This window comes from Protobothrops mucrosquamatus, unplaced genomic scaffold (assembly GCF_001527695.2).
Source record: "Protobothrops mucrosquamatus isolate PMUCROS unplaced genomic scaffold, P.Mucros_1.0 scaffold4714, whole genome shotgun sequence".
Classification (NCBI taxonomy): Eukaryota; Metazoa; Chordata; class Lepidosauria; order Squamata; family Viperidae; genus Protobothrops; species Protobothrops mucrosquamatus.
Genome location: NW_015390608.1, coordinates 8,495 through 24,781, shown reverse-complemented (window position 1 = coordinate 24,781; position 16,287 = coordinate 8,495). Strand labels below are relative to the sequence as shown.

Here is a 16,287-nt window from a genome sequence, read left to right as displayed (position 1 = left end):
TGAGGGAGGGAGAAAAACAGGCAAGAAACGCAGCTGGGCAAGTGTCACCTTTCGTGAGGAATGAAGAAGTGTACCATCGCCTGAAAGTGGCCAGCACATGGCCCTCGCCTACTTCACATATCTGGCTTGGTGGGCTCTGGGGGAGGGGATGCCATGAGCAGCGTGGGAGTCAGCGCAATGCCGCCCAACCCCCAGCTTGCCAGGTTTCAGCAGGCAGCACCGAGAGGTTGAGCCGGGCAGTGTAAAGCTCGCCAGCTTTGCACCTTGCTACCTGCTGAAACTGGACAGGCTGGGGGTTGGGCAGCATGGTGCTTCTTTTTGGATTTGGGCCGCCCGGTTCAGCTCTTGGCGCTGAGGAGAGCGCCCCGCTGCCTGCTGAAACCGGGCAGGCTGGGAGCTGGGCGGCCTCATGTTTCTTTTTGGATTTGCGCCACCCAGCTCAGCCTCTCGGCGCTCTGAGAGCGTCCCACTGCCTGCCGAAACCCCTCCCCCAGAACCCATCAAGCCAGATATGTGAAGTAGGCGAGGCCCATTTGCTGGCCACTTCCAGGCCATGGTGAATTTCTTCATTCCTCACAAAGGGTGACACCTCCCCAGCATGCACCCAGGGGGCGGGGCCGACGCGGCAGGGACTGGTTCCTTGTTGTTTCCAAATGGCCTTGTGGAGCTAAGACTGAATGCGTTTCAGCATAGTTGGCCACCACAAAATTGTACATTGGCTTCCGGCCGGCCTGGGCCAGGGCCAAGACAGCGGGGGCCGTTCCCTCACTGTTTCCAGGATGGCTTCACGGGCCACATGAAACCACTTCACGGGCCGCATCCGGCCCCCGGGCCTTGTGTTTGACATGTCTGCTCTAGAGTCTAGACGGGCTAGAGATAAAGGGATAAAGTGAATTACATCTGTTTCAGCGGCTTAAGCCAAGGAGGCCGATTGTACATGTCGTTAAGCAGACGAATGTGGGGTTGTCTGAAATGGACAGGAGAGGCCATATGAGTCCCAGCACAGGCTACATTTGACTTCAGATTGACTTTGGGGCACATGGCTTGGAAACATGTATGGAACATGCGGCTGTTGTGGCTCCGTCTTGTGAGCCCCTCTTATCGGAGGAAGAAGGCTCCGAACATGAAGGAGAGGAGATGGTCCTGGAGAGGACCTCCCTCTCCAGGACCCTCCTCTTTGGCAATGCCTCAGGTGTCTCCCGACGGAGAAGAGATTGACCAGGAGCCAGGTGTTTCTGAGATTGGCCAGGAGCCAGGTGTTTCTGAGATTGGCCAGGAGCCAGGTGTGTCGGATAATGAGGAAGAGAAGTTGTGGCTGGATCCACGCCAGCGTAGGAGTGACAAGCGTGCGCAGCAGAAAAGGAGACGTGCCAGAGATTAAGCTGAGTCACTGGACCACACCCCACAGGCTATAAAAGGGTGGTGGTGGCCATTTGGACCTCTGTGACGGACAAAAGCTGAATCTCTGGCGAAGTAGTTTGCTGTGGCTTTAAACTGTGTGTATTGTTTTTTGTTTCTGTGTGCTTGGAGTAAAAGGTCTTGGCAGGCAGCTATGGAGCTGCTGCCAAGTTTCTTATCTGTGAAGTGGTGTCTGGAGAAGTCTTTAACCCTCGGCTGGCTGTTTGGGTGTGTGGGTCGGACGGGGACAGAACAGCGGCCTGAAGAATGGCGCAAGGCTGCAAAGGCCTCCGGTGTGGGGATTAACGCCTCATTTCTCAGTGGCCGCGGTGACACTGGGCTAAAGTCCAGGCCTGGGGTCAGTGGCCACTGGTTGAAATGGCTGAAGGCCCCTGGCCTCCACTTAAGGGCCAGGCCCAGGATTGCTGTCAATCAGGGATGCTTTTCATGGGCTGGATGGGGCGGCTCAGACTTCCATGGGTGGCTGCAGCTGTGCATCCCACTTCAGCACCCCCCAACTCATGGGGGAGGGCCTGTGCCTGGTCTCTAGGACCAGCCCATCCCCAGACACCCCCACATCCCTTGCCTGGGCCTTCCTCCAGTCGGGCTCTGCAAACTCCCAGCCGGAGAGGAGCCCTCCTCGAATGGACGGGGAGAGGGTTCCTGTTGCTCCTGGCTCCCTCCCAAAAGCCATCGCGGAGCTTCAGTTTCCACCCAGATGCTGGAGCAGGAAGCAGCCCCGCCTGGGCACAGCAGGGCACTCTTCGCATGGGCAGAGGAACCCCGGAGCCTGATGCCCAGTGAAGAAACAGGGAGTCCCGGCTGGGAAGGCGGAAAGGGGAAAGGAGAGGGGAGGATCTGAGGCTGCTAAGGGGCATGGCTGTAAGGCATGGGAGGAGCCCAGGAGGAGAGCAGAAGCTCCGCCCCCACCTCTCTCCTCCCACTTGGTAGATTTCTGCTTTCCTCCGCGTATTTCACTTCTTCATAGCACGATCGGTGCTGGATCCCTCGGGAAAGGCTTCTGGATCCCCCTCCAGGCAGGTCGGGTTGCTCTCCCTCCGGCCTTTAGGGCGCCCCTCCCGCCAGGAGAGCTTTTACCTTCCCCCCGCCATGAGAAAGATAGCTGCGGATCCGGCAAATCGGCTTCCCGGGTTTTCCTTGGGGAGATTTGGCTTTGCGTCGCCTGCAGGGAGCGGCTCCCTCCCTTCCCTCCAGGGGGGCAAAGGGGGGTCCCTCCCTCCCCCGGCTGGATCTGCCCCCTCCTCACCCGGCCGAGGCTCCCCGTGGGGTTCCGGGTGGATCCGGGAAGGAGCTTTTGGGGAAGTTGCTTTCAGAAGGTCTCTCTGTGGTCCGTCACAGCACCAGGTCTCTTAAGTATGCATATCCCGCACGTGCAGCTGCAAAAATGTAGCAAACGGAGCTTTAAAAGATTTAGTGAGATTTGTAATGTGATGTTGAAACGGACTGACCTCATTGCGATAGCGAAGGGAGTCTTTGAGGGAAAGAAAAAGGGTTAAAGTAACTGAATGGAGTTCATTGTTTTCTTAACCCACAGACATCCCCCTTTCTTTGAGTTCAATGTAAAAGGCGAAAAAGAAAATCCTTTGTGTGTAGGGTTGTAGGACGAAAACCCACCCCGCCTCGCTGGAAAAAGCCTCCCCCCCCCCGTTTATAACTAAAGTTTTTTAAGACATAGAAAAGCCAAAGTAAATTGCACAAGCCACCAAAGGTAAAAAGTAACACCATCTCCGTTTTTTTCCTTCCACTCGAAGCTGTCTGAGAAATAGCCTCCGGCAGACTGGCCCCAGCTTTAGCCTAAAGAAAAAGCTGAAATGTTGCAATCAGAGGTCTTCAATAGCTTTAATTGTTGTGAAAGCAGAAACAAGGACTGCAGCCTGTTAATGTGCAGAAATGGCTCTCCGGAGGCTCTAGACGGGCTAGAGATAAAGGGATAAAGTGAATTACATCTCTTTCAGCGGCTTATGCCAAGGAGGCCGATTTTACATGTCCTTAAGCAGACGAATGTGGGGTTGTCTGAAGTGGGCAGGAGAGGCCATGTGAGTCCCAGCACAGGCTATTTTTGACTTCAGGGACACATTGACTTTGGGGCACGTGGCTTGGAAACATGTATGGAACATGCAGCTTGGAGAATGGCGCAAGGCTGCAAAGGCCTCCGGTGTGGGGATTAACGCCTCATTTCTCAGTGGTCGTGGTGACACTGGGTTAAAGTCCAGACCTGGGGTCAGTAGCCACTGGCTGAAATGGCTGAAGGCCCCAGGCCTCCACTTAAGGGCCAGCCCAGGAATTATTGTCAATCGGGGCTGGTTTTCATGGCCTGGATGGAGCGGCTCAGGCTTCCATCCCACTTCAGCCCCCCCGAACTCATGGGGGAGGGTCTGTGCCCGGTCTCTAGGACCAGCCCACTCCCAGACACCCTCACATCCCTTGCCTGGGCCTTCCTCCACTTAAGAACCCTCAAGATGGTTTAATGACTGTAAGCCGGAGTGTGGGATTGCGCTTGGTGAGTGAAGTGGCCGTGTGACCCTCACATAACTCCTACTTCACTGGACACACCGAGATTCCAGTCCCGATTTTGGTCATAAGTTGAGGACTACCTAAAGTTTCAGGGCTTCTTTTTCTCCTCGTCATAGGACGAGAACCAAGATAGAGTCAGTGAACAGCAGGAGAGTTTGCCTCCAAGGGATCTGGGGTGACGGAATCCATGGAGGTTTTGTCTGGGGTGTCCTGCAGACCTCGGCCCATGACAGTGGGTGGACTGGAAGACCTTCATGGTCCCTTCCAAGGCTACAATATAGTGATTCTCTACCATTCTCAAAAGGAAACTTTATTCTCCTCTTATTTCTTTTTCCACCAGCAGGAAAACAACTCTGACCAAAGATTGACCTGCACATCAACTATCAACAGATAACAGAAAATCAGAGCAAGGCAGCAGTCACCAGAAAGCATGGAGCCTGGGAAACTCTTGGATCCCCCGTCAGACACAATCAGCACTCCGGAAAACCACAAAAAACCCCATGAATGCTCAGAGTGTGGGAAATCCTTTGCTCGCAGATCAGTGCTTTTTACCCACAAGAAGATCCATATGGGAAGTGGATCCAGTCAAGGTTTGGAGGGTGAGAAATCCTCTGGAACAGACACCAAAGGTCTCAGAAATCCCCCCAGACTAAAACCCTATAGATGTATAAAATGTGACTTATGCTTTGGTCAAAAGTCACACCTTCTTACCCATCAGAAAACCCACACAGGAGAGAAACCCTATCAGTGTCTTGAATGTGGGAAATTTTTTTGTCAGAAAGCCACCCTCAGAAACCACGAGAGGCTTCACACAGGGGAGAAGCCTTACAAATGTTGGGAATGTGGAAAGAGCTTTTCTCAGAACTCAAGTCTTTGGGCCCATGAGAAGGTTCATGCAGGAATAAAATCTTACAAATGCTTTGAGTGTGGAAAATGTTTCACCCGGAGTTCAGGTCTTTGGAGTCATTCGAAAACACACAGAGGGGGAAAAAACGAAAAGTGCCTCGAATGTGGGAAATGTTTTATCTGGAAATCACTCCTGGTGCGACATCAGAGAATTCACACCGGAGAGAGACCCTATGAATGCCCAGAATGTGAGAGACGATTTATGTACTTGTCTCTACTTCAGAGGCACCAGAAGGGGCACAAACAGGAGAAACCCTATCAATGTGGGGAATGTGGGAAAGGTTTTCTTACACAAACAGAGCTTAAGATTCATGAGAGAATCCACACAGGGGGAAAGCCATACAAATGTGGGGAGTGTGGGAAATGCTTTACCCAAAAACAAAACCTTGGAAGGCATCAGAGGCTCCACACAGGAGAGAAGCCATACAGATGCCTAGAATGTGGAAAATGTTTTGCTTGGAAGGGAACCCTTTTGACACATCATAAAACCCACACAGGGGAGAAGCCATATCAATGCATCGAATGTGGACAATTTTATTCTACCACATCACACCTTAGAAGTCATGTAAAAACTCACACAGGGGAAAGAAATTACAAATGTTTAGACTGTGGGAGAACATTTGCTCGTTCATGTTCCCTTAGAAACCACAGCCGAATCCATATAGGAGAGAAGCCCCATAAATGCTCGGAGTGTGATAAATGTTTTTCTCGGAAAGATACTCTTGTGATACATCAGAGAATCCACACTGGAGAGAAACTATATAAATGTCCAGAGTGTGGGATATGTTTCGCCCGAACATCATCACTTCGCAAGCACACCAGAAGTCACACAGGGGAGTCGCCTTACAAGTGTGCCAAGTGTGAGAAAACCTTTCGTAGTAAATCTCACCTAAAAATGCATCAGAAAGTCCATAGTAGAGAGAAACCCCTTCAGTTGTGAGGAATGTAGAAAACGTTTTTTGAAACGTCACATCTTATAATTCACCAGGAACTTCACACAGTCCCAGATGGGAAATCCTACAGTTTTTTGGTGTGGGGAAACCTTCACAATGACGAAACCAGCATGGCATTTTTTTGTCCCAGTTTCTTGTGCTGCACAGGAGAGGTTCCACAAATGCGTCAGCAGAAATCAACATTTTATTTCTGATTTTTTTACTTTTCATTTTAGATATTAAGATTTTGGGGTCCAGAAGAGAAGAAGGAAACTCCGTTTAGATGCCTCAGATCATATGAGGTGATGGAAATGGCCTTATGATTCCGTTTCACCTAAAATGACAGAGAGATCCCATTTTCCTCTTGAATGTGTATTTACATCCCAGCCAGCCCAGAGACCAAGGACCTCCTGGTGGTCTCCCATCCAGCACTGCCGAGCTTTCCTAGAGTGGCCAAGGCTGGCCAGGTGTGGCCCCTTAGCTGAGACAAGCACAGTGAAAGGGAGGGTCTCTCTCTGGGTCTGGCAAGATGGGGTTAAGGCAAGTCAGGAGTCCAGTTAAAACTCAGGAGCTTCTCAGAGAAAAACTGCAAAGAGGGAAAGGGTTTGTGCTAAGCGACCGAGAGTCTTTTTGGAGTTGGGCAGGATTAACAAATTCAGGAAATTCAGATATTTTTGCTGGGTATTATGGAAGATTTGGACGCAAAAGAAATGGATTTGATGTTGAATTTGATAACTGCCGCAAGACTACTCGTAGCTCAATGTTGGAAAACGGGACGTTTGCCCACTATAGAAGAATGGTCACTTAAAGTCTCAAATTTAGCAGAAATGGCCAAGATTTCCGCTTATGTGAAGGATTATTCACAAGAAAGATATATTTCGGTTTGGAGAAGATGGATAGATTATATTGAGAGTAAATATGGTACTAAAAAATTTCATTTGGTTTTTGAGTAAACTTTAGAGTGCTAATGTAGTTTATATGTTATAATAGGTTACTTATCTTTATTTATAATTATTAATATGATGTTATAATTATTGTGTTTAATATTAGTATATTTGTTTAAAAGAGAGTTAAAGGATGTTATAGATTTGTTAATCTAATAGTTGATTAATGTTAGATAGAGTATGGTTATTGTATTGTTAACCCTGTTATTGGCTCTGGGAAGTGGGGGGGNAAATTACATTGTAAAACTTTTATAAAATTTTCAATTAAAAAAAACAAAAAACAAATTCAGGAAATAAATAGAAACATGGAATAACGGGAAGGATCCAGGAGGCCGCGTTTGCAAACGCCTTTCTTTTCTTCTCTTTATTCTTTTTATGTTATTCTCCAATAAAACTTTGTTTTGTTAACCAGACTTGTCTTCGTATTGTGAGTATCAAAATTTGGGGTTTTTATATCTCACACAAACAGGGGGAGGGAGGGAGGAGGATCTGTAACCCCTTTGCCATTGCAAGGACCCACCTGCCCGGTCTCTCCCTCCCTCCCCCCCACTCCTGAGGACCCGGGCCAGCCCCTCCCTCTCCGTCCTCAGTCGGGCTCCGCAAAGACCCAGCCGGAGAGGAGCCCTCCTCGAAGGGACGGGGGGGGGTTCCTGTCGCTCCTGCCTCCCCCCCAAAAGCCATCGCGGAGCTTCAGTTTCCACCCAGATGCTGGAGCAGGAGGCAGCCCCGCCCGGGCACAGCAGGGCACTCTTCGCATGGGCAGAGGAACCCCGGAGCCTGATGCCCAGCGAAGAAACAGGGAGTCCCGGCTGGGAAGGCGGAAAGGGGAAAGGAGAGGGGAGGATCTAAGGCTGCTAAGGGGCGTGGCTGTAATGCGTGGGCGGAGTCCAGGAGAGCAGAAGCTCCGCCCCCTCCCACTCGCTGGGTTTCCGCTTCCCTCCGCGTGTCTCACTTCTCCCTGGCAGGATCGGTGCCGGATCCCTCGGGAGAGGCTTCTGGATCCCGCTCGGGGCAGGTCTGGCTGCTCTCCCTCCGGCCTTTGGGGCGCCCCTCCCGCCAGGAGAGCCCTGGCCGGGCGAGAAGGGGGCAGATCCAGCTTTGCACGGCCCGGCTCGCCCGCTGCCTGCTGAAACCTGGCAGGCTGGGAGCTGGGCGGCATTGCGCTTTCTTTTGGATTCGCGTCCAAAGTCTGCCGGAGGCTATTTATCCGACAGCTTGGAGTGGAAGGAAAAAAACGGAGATGGTGTTACTTTTTACCTTTTGTGGCTTGTGCAATTTACTTTGGCTTTTCTATCTCCTCAAAGACTTTTGTCATAAACGGGGGGGGGGGGGACTTTTCCCAGGGGGGTTGCGTTTTCGTCCTACAACCCTACACACAAAGGATTTTCTTTTTCGCCTTTTACGTTGAACTCAAAGAAAGGGGGATGTTTGTGGGTTAAGAAAACAATGAACTCCATTCAGTTAATTTAACCCTTTTTCTTTCCCCCAAAGACTCCCTTCGCTGTCGCAATGAGGTCAGTCCGTTTTAAAAAAATCACATTACAAATCTCACTAAATCTTTTAAAGCTCCGTTTGCTACATTTTTGCAGCTACACGTGCGGGATATGCATACTCAAGAGACCTGGTGCTGTGACGGACCACAGAGAAACCTTCTGAAAGCAACTTCCCCAAAAGCTCCTTCCCGGATCCACCCGGAGCCCCGCGGGGAGCCTCGGCCGGGCGAGGAGGGGGCAGATCCAGCCCGGGGAGGGAGGGATCCCCCTTTGCCCCCCTGGAGGGAAGGGAGGGAGCCGCTCCCTGCAGGCGACGCCAGAGCCGAATCTCCCCAAGGAAAACCCGGCAAGCCGGAGAGGCGGATCCGCAGCTACCTTTCTCCTGGCGGGGGGGGGGGAAGCTCTCCTGGCGGGAGGGGCAGCCCCAAAGGCCGGAGGGAGAGCAGCCAGATCTGCCCCGAGCGGGATCCAGAAGCCTCTCCCGAGGGATCCAGCGCCGATCGTGCTATGGAGAAGCGGGACGCGCAGGAAGGAAGCGGAAACCCAGCGAGTGGTGGTGGGGAAATCGGGGGCGGAGCTTCTGCTCTTCTCCTGGGCTCCGCCCACGTCTTACCGACCTGCCCCTCAGCGATCTCAGCTCCTCCCCCCTCCCTCCCCCTTACCGCCTTCCCAGGCGGGACTCAATGTTCTTCCGCTGGGCATCCGCGTCCATGGTTCCTCTGCCCATGCGAAGAGTGCCCTGCTGTGCCCGGGCGGGGCTGCCTCCTGCTCCGGCATCTGGGTGGAAACTGAAGCTCCGCGATGGCTTTTGGGGGGGAGGCAGGAGGGACAGGAACCCCCCCCCGGTCCCTTCGAGGAGGGCTCCTCTCCGGCTGGGTCTTTGCGGAGCCCGACCGAGGACGGAGAGGGAGGGGCTGGCCCGGGTCCTCAGGAGTGGGGGGGAGGGAGGGAGAGACGGAACAGGTGGCTCCTTGCAATGGCAAAGGGGTTGCAGATCCTCCTCCCCCCCTCCCCGTGGTTATGTGAGATGTAAAAACCCTAAATTTTGATACAATACTAAGACAAGTCTGGTTAACAGAGCAAAATTTTATTGGAGAATAGCAGAAAAAGAATAAAAAGAAAAGAGAAGAAAAGAAAGGCATTTGGAAAATGGTAAGTGAACACCTGTCCAGCCTAGACGAGTTCAAATCACCAGGACCAGATGGATTACACCCCAAGGTTCTCAAGGAACTGGCAGATGTGATCTCAGAACCACTGAACTATATTTTTCAGAGATCCTGGAGCACTGGGGAACTACCAGAGGACTGGAAAAGAGCTGATGTAGTTCCCATCTTCAAAAAAGGAAGAAAAAAAAGGACCCAGGAAATTACAGACCTATCAGCCTGACCTCAATACCTGGGAAGATTCTGGAAAAGATAATCAAACAACGAATAAGCGAACACCTACAGGCAAACAAAGTCATTACTAAAAGCCAACACGGGTTTGTCAAAAACAGATCATGCCAGACAAATCTTATTGCATTCTTTGACCCAGTGACAAAATTAGTGGATCAGAGGAATGCTGTGGATATAATTTACTTGGACTTCAGTAAGGCATTTGACAAAGTAGACCACAACCTACTACTTGAGAAGATAGAAAAATGTGGGTTAGGCAGCATCACCACCAGATGGATCCGTAGCTGGCTGACCGGCCGTACTCAGCGTGTGGTCCTCAATGGAACCGCATCTACATGGAGGGAAGTGTGTAGTGGGGTGCCCCAAGTCTGTTCTGGGCCCAGTGCTCTTCAACATCTTCATGGACGAGGGGATAGATGGGGAACTCATCAAATTTGCAGATGACACCAAGCTGGCAGGAATAGCCAACACTCCAGAAGACAGGCTTAGGATACAGGAGGATCTGGAAAGACTTGAACACTGGGCACTATCTAACAAAATGAAATTCAGTGGTGAAAAAAGTAAGGTTCCACATTTAGGCAAGAAAAACTAAATGTAAGGTATAGTATAGGTGGTTCCATGCTCAATAGTAGTAACTGTGAGAGGGATCTCGGAGTCCTAGAGGACAATCACCTAGATATGAGCCAGCCGTGTGCTGCAGCTGCCAAAAAAGCCAACACAGTGCTAGGCTGCATTAACAGAGGGATAGAATCAAGATCACGTGAAGTGTTAATACCACTGTCCAGCCCTCCCGGGCTCAACACACACTGAGGGGGAGCCAGGACCGAAGCCATGAGCCTACCGGGTATTACGTTCCGGTAAGGATACTTGACAACCACTTTACAATGCCTTGGTAAGGCCACACTTGGAATACTGCATCCAGTTTTGGTCACCACGATGTAAAAAAGATGTTGAGACTCTAGAAAGAGTACAGAGAAGAGCAACAAAGATAATTAGGGGACTGGAGGCTAAAACATATAAGGAACGGTTGCTGGAATTGGCTATGTCTAGTTTAACGAAGAGAAGGACGAGGGGGGACATGATAGCAGTGTTCCAATATCTTAAGGGCTGCCACAAAGAAGAGGGAGTCAAGCTATTCTCCAAAGCACCCGAAGGCAGGACAAGAAGCAACGGGTGGAAAATAATCAAGGAGAAAAGCAACCTAGAACTAAGGAGAAACTTCCTGACAGTGAGAACAATTAACCAGTGGAACAACCTGCCTCCAGAAATGGTGAATGCGCCAACACTGGAAGTTTTTAAGAAGAAACTGGACAGCCATTTGTCCGAAATGGTATAGGGTTTCCTGCCTGAGCAGGGGGTTGGACTAGATGACCTCCCAGGTCCCTTCCAACTTTATCATCATCATCATCATTATAAATTCAAATTCAAATTTATTTGATTTATATACCGCCCTTCTCCCTTGCGGGACTCAGGGCGGTGAACAGGCACATTAATAAAACAGCAATACCATAATATTTAAAAATATTCAAAACTAATTAAATTATTTGTCCTGTCCTAAAACCCACTATAATAATATAAAATTATATAAAATTATATCAATAAAAGCGACCTCCTGGATCCTTCCCGATGGATTGGGTTCCAGGAGCACAACAAACAGTTTCCAAGCTTTGCATTTTATACTTTTTACAATGCAGGTCACATCTAAGAAGCTCTTTCAACTCCATAGCCATTCTTCGAAGTTGTTTTTACACTTAATAGTTCATTCTGACAATTTCCTTCCAATTCCCGTCCATCCGGGTCATAATTCATTATCTTTGCTGATTACCATTTGTGGTTACCATTTCTGGTCACTCTACATAGGCAGGAAGCAGTAAATATTCCTTCTCGTACATTGGCATTGCATTGTGACATTGACACAACATTAATACATTTGTGCTAAACATAGTCTCATACATTGTTACACTGGGGCTTTATTTTGACATTTTATAAAAGAATAACTTTTATTTCCTTCAGGCGCTATCACATTTTTCAACAAAACTACAGGTGGTCCTCAATGTATGACCACAATTGAACCCAAAATTTATGTTGCTAAGTGAGAAATTTGTTACGTGAGTTGTGAGTTTTCCCCCATGTTACGAACATTTTTGACACAGTGCTTAAGCGAATCCCTGCAGTTGATAAGTTAGTAAGCCGGTCGTTAAGTGAATCCTGCTTCTACATGGACTTTGCTTGTCTTTGGGAGGTTGCAAAAGGGACACAGCAACGGTCAGAAGTATGAACCAGTTGCCAAGCATCCGAAATTCAGAAGTCACTTTCTTCGTTGCCCTTGTGACTTTGAACGGTCACTAAATGAGATTTAAGTCGAGGATTGCCTGTGTTTTTGGGGTTATACTTGTCCCGTAAGCCAAATGGGGTGAAACGCTCTGTGCAGAGGCTTTTACGAGAGGGGAACCAGAAGGAATTCCGGAAGGAAGGTGAAAGTCTGGCTGAGTTGGGAGGAGAAGAGAGGAAGGACACGTTGACAGAAGACAGGAAACTTGGAAATTGTGTTTGCTTAAATGTGACAGCGCCCACGGGGAGGGGGGGGAAGAGAATCTGTAACCCCTTTGCCATTGCAAGGAGCCACCTGCTCGGTCCCTCCTGACCACTCCTGAGGACCCTTCTGGGGTGGGGAGGGGGAGGGAAGACCCTGGAGGGAAGCTGAAGGGATCGGATGGAGCCAGGATGAGATTTATCCACCAGCAGGGAAGCTTCACTGGAAGAATAATAATCCCCCATATCATATTTCTGCACGCCACAGAAACATCATGAAAGTGGGTAATACATTCATTTTTAATCAGAGAAATTCTCCCCAACCACAGTTGTAATTTCCACTTCTTAACACATCCTTCTTGATTTCATCCCATGCCTTCACATAATTATTTTGACATACAATTTTTCCATTAATATTTTTGTTCCTTACAAAAGGTTTTCCAAAATTAGGCCTGAATTATCAGCAAATGCCCTTCTTTTCCCCAGGCATCTGTCTGCTGTGCTGATATTTATTCCATGTTTCTATTTATTTCCTGAATTTGTTAATCCTGCCCAACTCCAAAAAGACTCTCGGTCGCTTAGCACAAACCCTTTCCCTCTTTGCAGTTTTTCTCTGAGAAGCTCCTGAGTTTTAACTGGACTCCTGACTTGCCTTAACCCCATCTTGCCAGACCCAGAGAGAGACCCTCCCTTTCTGCTTGTCTCAGCTAAGAGGCCACACCTGGCCAGCCTTGGCCACTCTAGGAAAGCTCGGCAGTGCTGGATGGGAGACCACCAGGAGGTCCTTGGGCTCTGGGCTGGCTGGGAGGTAAATACACATTCAAGAGGAAAATGGGATCTCCTTGTCATTTTAGGTGCAACGGAATCACAAGGCAATTTCCATCACCTTATATTATCTGAGTTTCCTTCTTCTCTTCTGGACCCCAAAATCTTAATATACAAAATGAAAAGTAAAAAAATCAGAAATAAAAATTTGAATTCTGCTGAAGCATTTGTGGAATCTCTCCTGTATGGACGCTTTGGTATAGAAAAAGCACAAGAAACTGGGACGAAAAATGCCACGCTGGTTTCGTCATTGTGAAGGTTTCCCCACAACAAAAATCTGTTGGATTTCCCATCTGGGACTGTGTGAAGTTTCTGGTGAATTATAAGATCTGACGTTTCAAAAAATGTTTTCCACATTCCTCACAACTGAAGGGGTTTCTCTCTACTATGGACTTTCTGATGCCTTTTTAGGTGAGATTTACAATGAAAGGTTTTCTCACACTCGGCACACTTGTAAGGCGACTCCCCTGTGTGACTTCTGGTGTGCTTGCGAAGGGATGAAGTTTGGGCAAAACATTTCCCACACTCCAAGCATTTGTATGGTTTCTCTCCAGTGTGGATTCTCTGATGCATCACAAGAGTACCTTTCCAAGAAAAACATTTATCGCACTCCGAGCATTTATGGGGTTTCTCTCCTGTATGGATTCGGTTGTGTTTTCTAAGGGAATATGAATGAGCAAATGCTTTCCCACAGTCTAAACATTTGTAATTTCTTTCCCCCGTGTGAGTTTTTACATGACTTCTAAGGTGTGATGTGGTAGAATAAAATTGTCCACATTCGATGCATTGATATGGCTTCTCCCCTGTGTGGGTTTTATGATGTTTCCAAAGATTTCCCTTTTGAGCAAAACATTTCCCACATTCTACGCATCTGTACGGCTTCTCTCCTGTGTGGACCCTCTGATGACTTCCAAGATGGTGTTTTAGGGTAAAGCACTTTCCACACTCCTCACATTTGTATGGTTTTTCCCCTGTGTGGATTCTCTCGTGAAGCTGAAGCTCTCTTTGTGAAAGAAAACCTTTCCCACATCCCCCACATTCATAGGGTTTCTCCCCTTTGTGTCCCTTCTGGTGTCTCCGAAGCGCAGAAGGAAACATAAATCGTCTCTCACATTCTGGGCATTCATAGGGTCTCTCTCCAGTGTGACGTCTCTGATGCTGCACCAGGCTTGATTTCTTGGAAAAACATTTCCCGCATTCAAGACACTTTTCATTTTTCTCCCCTGTGTGTGTTTTCTCATGATTCCGAAGAGTTGAACTCAGGGTGAAAGATTTTCCACACTCAAAGCATTTGTAAGATTTTGTTCCTGCATGAAACTTCTCATGGGCCCAAAGACTTGCCTTCCAAGAAAAGCTCCTCCCACATTCCCAGCACTTGTAAGGTTTCTCCCCTGTGTGAATCCTCTCATGGTTTCCCAGTTGTCCTTTTTCACGGAAAAAAATCCCACATTCCAGACACTGATAGGGTTTCTCTCCAGTGTGGATTCTCTGATGCTTAACAAGGTTTGACCTTTGACCAAAGCATAGGTCACATTCCTCACATTTATAGGGCTTTAGTCTGGGGGGGCTTCTGAAATTTTTCATGTCTTTTCCAGAGAAGGATTTCTCACCCTCCAATCCTTCACTGGATCCGCTTCCCACATGGACCTTCCTGTGGGTCAAAAGGAGGGACCGCCGAGGAAAGGATTTTCCACACTCTGAGCATTCACGGGTTCTTTTGTGGTTTTCTTTTGTGGCTGCTTCTGTCTCACAGGGGATCCAAGAGTTTCCCAGGCTCCATCCTTTCTGGCACTGGCTACCTTGCTCTGATTTTCTGTTATCTCTTGAAAGGTGACTTCCAGGTGAATCTTTGGTTTTCCTGCTGGTGGAAAAATAAAGAAGAGGAGAACAATGTTTCCTTTTAACAATGGTAGAGAATCACAAAATCTTAGCCTTGGAAGGGACCATGAAGGTCTTCCAGTCCACCCTCTGACCAGGGCAGAGGTCCACAGTACACCCCAGACAAAACCTCCATTGATTCCGTCACCCCAGATCCCTCGGAGGCAAACTCTCCTGCTGTTTACTGACTCTATTTTTTCCTCCTTGGTTCTCGTCCTATGACGAGGAGAAAAAGAAGCCCTGAAACTTTAGGTAGTCCTCAACTTATGACCAAAATCGGGACTGGAATCTCGGTGAGTCCAGGGAAGTAGGAGTTATGTGAGGGTCACACGGCCACTTCACTCACCAAGCGCAATCCCACACTCCGGCTTACAGTCATTAAATCATCTTGAGGGTTCTTAAGTGGAGGAAGGCCCAGGCAAGGGATGTGGGGGTGTCTGGGGGTGGGCTGGTCCTAGAGACCAGGCACAGGCCTTCCCCCAAGAGTTGGGGGGTGCTGAAGTGGGATGCACAGCTGCAGCCACCCATGGAAGCCTGAGCCGCCCCATCCAGCCCATGAAAAGCATCCCTGATTGACAGCAATCCTGGAGCTGGCCCTTAAGTGGAAGCCTGGGGCCTTCAGCCATTTCAGCCAGAGGCCACTGACCCCAGGCCTGGACTTTAGCCCAGTGTCACCGCGGCCACTGAGAAATGAGGCGTTAATCCCTGTAGAGAGGGGGCCCGGGTGGAGGCCGTGAGCAGAACACTGCCCTTCCGACGCCTGCGTGCCTCTTCTCTCTGCATTATCTCTTTTCTCCGCATTACCATGGCAATGTGGGAAACTACCCAGGCTAATGCAATGACCTTGCCTGCCTGATATCAGCTAGCCTACAACAACAGGATGCTACAGCCAACTGCCCCCTGTTTTGGGCCTCTGGCTTTCTATCCTTAAGCATTGGTACGGAGTTTAATGCTATTGCTATGCTGATGCCATGTTAAACGTTTGCTGCTTGTAAAACTGTATATAAAGAATAAATGCTGCGACAGCGGGCAGCCATTTTTTGCACCCTGCAATGACTGAGCACTGATTACTACAACTCCCCACGCCGTAGGCCTTTCCAGCCTTGCGCCATTCTCCAAGCTGCATGTTCCATACATGTTTCCAAGCCATGTGCCCCAAAGTCAATGTGTCCCTGAAGTCAAAAGTAGCCTGTGCTGGGACTCACATGGCCTCTCCTGTCCATTTCAGACAACCCCACATTCGTCTGCTTAAGGCATGTCCAAAGTCCGGCCCGCGGGCCATTTGCGGCCCGCGGACCGGTTTAATCCGGCCCGCTAAGAGCCCTCCCTGCTCTATTTAAATGCGGCCCTCCTTATCATAAAGTTTATTGGCGGGGTCTTCCCTCGACCAATAGGCAGCTTGGTCTCGTTATGCGGCCCTCGCGAGACTCTGCTTGGCCTGCGCCGTGGG

At 49.3% G+C, this 16,287-nt stretch overlaps 3 protein-coding genes across 3 annotated transcripts in view; 2 read left to right on the top strand and 1 right to left on the bottom strand.

Moving 5' to 3' along the window:
• LOC114923594 (zinc finger protein 420-like) overlaps nucleotides 1-3,412 on the top strand; it is a 28,521-nt gene extending 25,109 nt beyond the window's left edge. Inside the window, exon 5 of the mRNA XM_029286723.1 lies at nucleotides 3,375-3,412. Within this exon, the coding sequence (XP_029142556.1) occupies nucleotides 3,375-3,412 (38 nt within the window). The remainder of the gene's footprint in view (nucleotides 1-3,374) is intronic.
• Nucleotides 3,413-4,363: 951 nt separating this feature from the next.
• Nucleotides 4,364-5,779, top strand: LOC114923593 (zinc finger protein 429-like). Its single transcript, XM_029286722.1, has 3 exons — nucleotides 4,364-4,755; nucleotides 4,915-5,204; nucleotides 5,337-5,779. The coding sequence occupies exons 1-3, from the start codon at nucleotides 4,364-4,366 to the stop codon at nucleotides 5,777-5,779; spliced, it is 1,125 nt and encodes a 374-aa protein (XP_029142555.1).
• A 27-nt stretch (nucleotides 5,780-5,806) lies between these two features.
• Nucleotides 5,807-14,739, bottom strand: LOC107299242 (oocyte zinc finger protein XlCOF6.1-like). The gene is made up of 3 exons (XM_015828605.2): nucleotides 14,711-14,739; nucleotides 13,544-14,610; nucleotides 5,807-5,931 (listed from the first exon to the last, which is right to left on the bottom strand). Exons 1-3 carry the CDS (start codon nucleotides 14,737-14,739, stop codon nucleotides 5,807-5,809), a joined length of 1,221 nt encoding a protein of 406 aa, XP_015684091.2.
• Nucleotides 14,740-16,287: the final 1,548 nt, after the last annotated feature.

Bases quoted from the DNA above. Each gene is read 5' to 3' on its own strand.
- LOC114923593 (XM_029286722.1), top strand. From the start codon at position 4,364: ATGGAGCCTGGGAAACTCTTGGATCCCCCGTCAGACACAATCAGCACT. The intron at 4,756-4,914 runs GCCTTACAAATG...GAAAACACACAG, and splicing joins AGGCTTCACACAGGGGAGAA to AGGGGGAAAAAACGAAAAGT. The intron at 5,205-5,336 runs GCTTTACCCAAA...AAACCCACACAG, and splicing joins ATGTGGGGAGTGTGGGAAAT to GGGAGAAGCCATATCAATGC.
- LOC107299242 (XM_015828605.2), bottom strand. From the start codon at position 14,739: ATGGAGCCTGGGAAACTCTTGGATCCCCT. The intron at 14,611-14,710 runs GTGAGACAGAAG...TTTGACCCACAG, and splicing joins GGGAAACTCTTGGATCCCCT to GAAGGTCCATGTGGGAAGCG. The intron at 5,932-13,543 runs GTACTCTTGTGA...TCTCCTGTGCAG, and splicing joins TAAATGTTTTTCTTGGAAAG to CACAAGAAACTGGGACAAAA.